The sequence below is a fragment of the Cucurbita maxima genome, unplaced genomic scaffold (genome assembly GCF_002738345.1).
Source record: "Cucurbita maxima cultivar Rimu unplaced genomic scaffold, Cmax_1.0 Cma_Scf00042, whole genome shotgun sequence".
NCBI lineage: Eukaryota > Viridiplantae > Streptophyta > Magnoliopsida > Cucurbitales > Cucurbitaceae > Cucurbita > Cucurbita maxima.
In genome coordinates this window covers 211,911-215,156 of record NW_019272058.1, presented here as the reverse complement: position 1 = coordinate 215,156, position 3,246 = coordinate 211,911, and the positions used below count along the sequence as shown (strand labels likewise).

The 3,246-nt window shown below is 36.1% G+C and overlaps 1 protein-coding gene across 1 annotated transcript; it reads left to right on the top strand.

Annotated features, from left to right (window-relative positions):
• Window positions 1-331: 331 nt before the first annotated feature.
• Window positions 332-2,701, top strand: LOC111469952 (amino acid permease 4-like). Its single transcript, XM_023115404.1, has 6 exons — window positions 332-490; window positions 580-813; window positions 897-990; window positions 1,066-1,280; window positions 1,548-1,687; window positions 1,955-2,701. The coding sequence occupies exons 1-6, from the start codon at window positions 427-429 to the stop codon at window positions 2,606-2,608; spliced, it is 1,401 nt and encodes a 466-aa protein (XP_022971172.1). The 5' UTR covers window positions 332-426; the 3' UTR covers window positions 2,609-2,701.
• Window positions 2,702-3,246: the final 545 nt, after the last annotated feature.

The following is a 3,246-nucleotide window of genomic DNA, read 5'->3' as shown; positions in this document are numbered from 1 at the left end:
ATTAAGAAGAGGTTTCCACACCCTTATAAAAAAAATGTTTCATTTCTCTTCCAACCGATGTAGGATCTCAAAAACTTAGTGTATGTATATATATATATATATATATATATTTGTATTTGTTGATAACCATGAAACATAATTTTCCAACCCAACAACCTTTCTAGAGAGAGAAAGGTTGACTTTTAGAGTTGCAAATTTTGAGGATAATAATTGAAGTATTGAAAACCCCCAAAACTGGGTCCTTCTAAAAACATGTATTTTTTCTATTCATTATTACCCTTTTCTTTTTTCTTTTTATTAATATTTCCTTTTTGAAACTTTATAAAACAGCTGCCTCCACTCCCTTCCCCTCCATCGCCTTCCTCCCTTTCCCCTCTCCATCTCCAAACACTATTCCCTCCCTCCATTCTACTCAACTCCTCGCCCATGGCCGTGCTTCCCATCAACGACGCGCCTAGCTTTGACGACGATGGCCGCCCCAAACGAACCGGTACATGATAATATTATTCTTCCATTCATCAAACCACAGCTACAAATTTTACATTCCAACTCTTAACTCGTTATTTTCATTATGTTTAGGTACGTTTTGGACAGCAAGTGCTCACATAATCACAGCAGTCATCGGTTCAGGTGTGTTATCGTTAGCATGGGCAATCGCTCAACTAGGATGGATCGCCGGTCCCTCTGTGATGTTGCTATTCGCCTTCATCGGCTATTACACCTCCTGTTTGCTCGCCGATTGCTATCGCTCCAGTGACCCAGTGAATGGAAAGAGAAACTACACTTACATGCATGCAGTTCGCTCCCTTCTCGGTAGGCAAATAAACAGAAATAAATAAATATTATCCAGCAGTTAATTATATTGAGATATCTTTTCTCCGTTTGTATCTATAAAGGTAGAGGTCAAACAACAGCATGTGGAGTACTTCAGTACGTGAACCTAATCGGAATATCAATTGGATATACGATTGCGTCGTCGATCAGCATGATGTAAGTTGGAGACTTGGAGACTCGAACCGAACGTATACGTTATAATTAGGGTTTTGATAATTTGTGTGTTGGCAGGGCGGTTAAACGGTCAAATTGCTTTCATAGTAGTGGAGGGAAGAATCCATGTCATATGTCGAGCAATCCCTTCATGGTGTCTTTTGGAGTAATGGAAATAATTTTGTCTCAAATTCCTGATTTTGATCAGATTTGGTGGCTCTCCACGGTGGCTGCTGTCATGTCTTTTACCTATTCCACCATTGGCCTTGGCCTTGGAATAGCCAAAGTTGCAGGTTTCAACTTTTTTTATAGATACTATTTCATTTATTTCTCAAAAAAAAAAAAAAAAAAAAGAGCTAAGTTTGTATACAAAAGGCCAATATGAGAATAAAATTATCTGATTCGACTAAAGTAGATTTAAGATAACATGTGTTTATTAAAAAAAAAAAAAAAAAGATTTTATTTTTTAATCTAAAGGCGTGGACAGACATGTTTGGAATAACTTTTGAAATAATTACTTTTTTTTTATTTTAATATTTTTGTTGTCCTTTTGTGTGTAGAAACGGGGAGTTTTAAAGGGACGGTGAGTGGAATAAGTGTGGGACCAATAAATGAAAGCCAAAAGATATGGAGAACTTTCCAAGCACTTGGCGACATCGCTTTTGCCTATTCTTTTTCAATTATCCTTATTGAAATTCAGGTAAATTAAATTCATGAGGCTTTTATTATTATTTTTTTTATTTTTTTTTTAATATTCTTATAATTAACAACATATATTTTAAATTATAACAAACCAAATTCGAAAAATAAAAAAGATTAAAAAAATAATTGATCGGACACGTGGGAAAAGTGGCGTAAAAAGTAAAAATTTAAAAGTAAAATAAACAATAGAAATAAAAGTAAATATTGTGGAAGAATATAAGGATTAAATTACAATTAAATAGCTGACCACAATGTGGTTAAACAGGACACAATCAGATGCCCACCGTCGGAAGCAAAGACAATGAAGAAAGCGACAGGATTCAGCATTGCATTGACCACAATATTCTACATGCTATGCGGGTGCATGGGCTACGCAGCCTTTGGCAACGACGCCCCAGGCAACCTCTTGACTGGCTTTGGCTTCTACAACCCATTCTGGCTCCTTGACGTCGCCAACGTCGCCATCGTCGTCCACCTCGTTGGCGCATACCAAGTCTTCTCTCAGCCCGTCTTTGCTTTTGTCGAGAAGAAAGCCGCCCAAGCATGGCCCGACTCACCTTTCATCACCAAACACCACAAGCTCTCCATCTCTTCCTCCCGCTCCTACAATGTCAACCTCTTTCGACTCGTTTGGCGATCTCTTTTCGTCTGCTTCACCACCGTCGTCGCTATGTTGCTCCCCTTCTTCAACGACGTGGTTGGGATCATTGGGGCTCTCCAATTCTGGCCATTGACCGTGTATTTTCCGGTCCAAATGTATATTGTTCAGAAGAAGATTCCTAAATGGAGTCTCAAGTGGGTTTGTGTTCAAACCATGAGCATGGGCTGCCTTTTGATCTCCTTTGCTGCTGTTGTGGGCTCTGTTATTGGTGTCATGCTTGATCTTAAGGTTTATAAGCCTTTCAAGACAATGTATTGATATCATGGATTTGAGCAAAGGAATTACCAAATATATGTATATTATTCGTTTATGTATTTGAAATTTGTCCAATGAAGCTTTATGCTTGCCTCTCTAATAATCAAATTATAGTTGGATTCAAAATCAAAATTTATATATCACCTAATAATCATTTGATTAATGTTCAAAATCTATGTTCTCCAATTTAGATGGATATCAATTTGAAATATCTGAAACCGTGTTAAAATATCATCCTGTCAAACCCTTAATGGTATGAGTCTATTATCTATGTATTTTAGGAATAAATACCCTTCCACGGCCAAGGTTTTCCTTCCAAAAAATTTGAAAAAGTTTCAAGTAAAACAAAATGGAGTAGGTATTCTACGTAGAGTTTTGTAATCTCTTCTCAATTGATCGTAATAAAGAGTGTGAGTGTTTCCCACAAAAAGTTGTGTTCGACAATGTTAAGGATATTTAGTACTCAATTATAGCTTACCATATATATCATATTTGATATTTTATTATAAGCAAATATATAGATACTTGCATTCTTACCATATCCATTTATTACTCTTTTCATATCCTTGTAATTTATTCATAGAGAATTTCTCATTTATTGCTCTTTCCATATTCTTATAATTTATTTGATTTTAAATAGA

Excerpts from the sequence above, each read along its gene's own strand:
- LOC111469952 (XM_023115404.1), top strand. The coding sequence starts at position 427 with ATGGCCGTGCTTCCCATCAACGACGCGCCTAGCTTTGACGACGATGGC. Across the intron at positions 814-896 it reads TGCAGTTCGCTCCCTTCTCG|GTAGAGGTCAAACAACAGCA; the intron begins GTAGGCAAATAA and ends GTATCTATAAAG. Across the intron at positions 1,688-1,954 it reads TTATCCTTATTGAAATTCAG|GACACAATCAGATGCCCACC; the intron begins GTAAATTAAATT and ends GTGGTTAAACAG.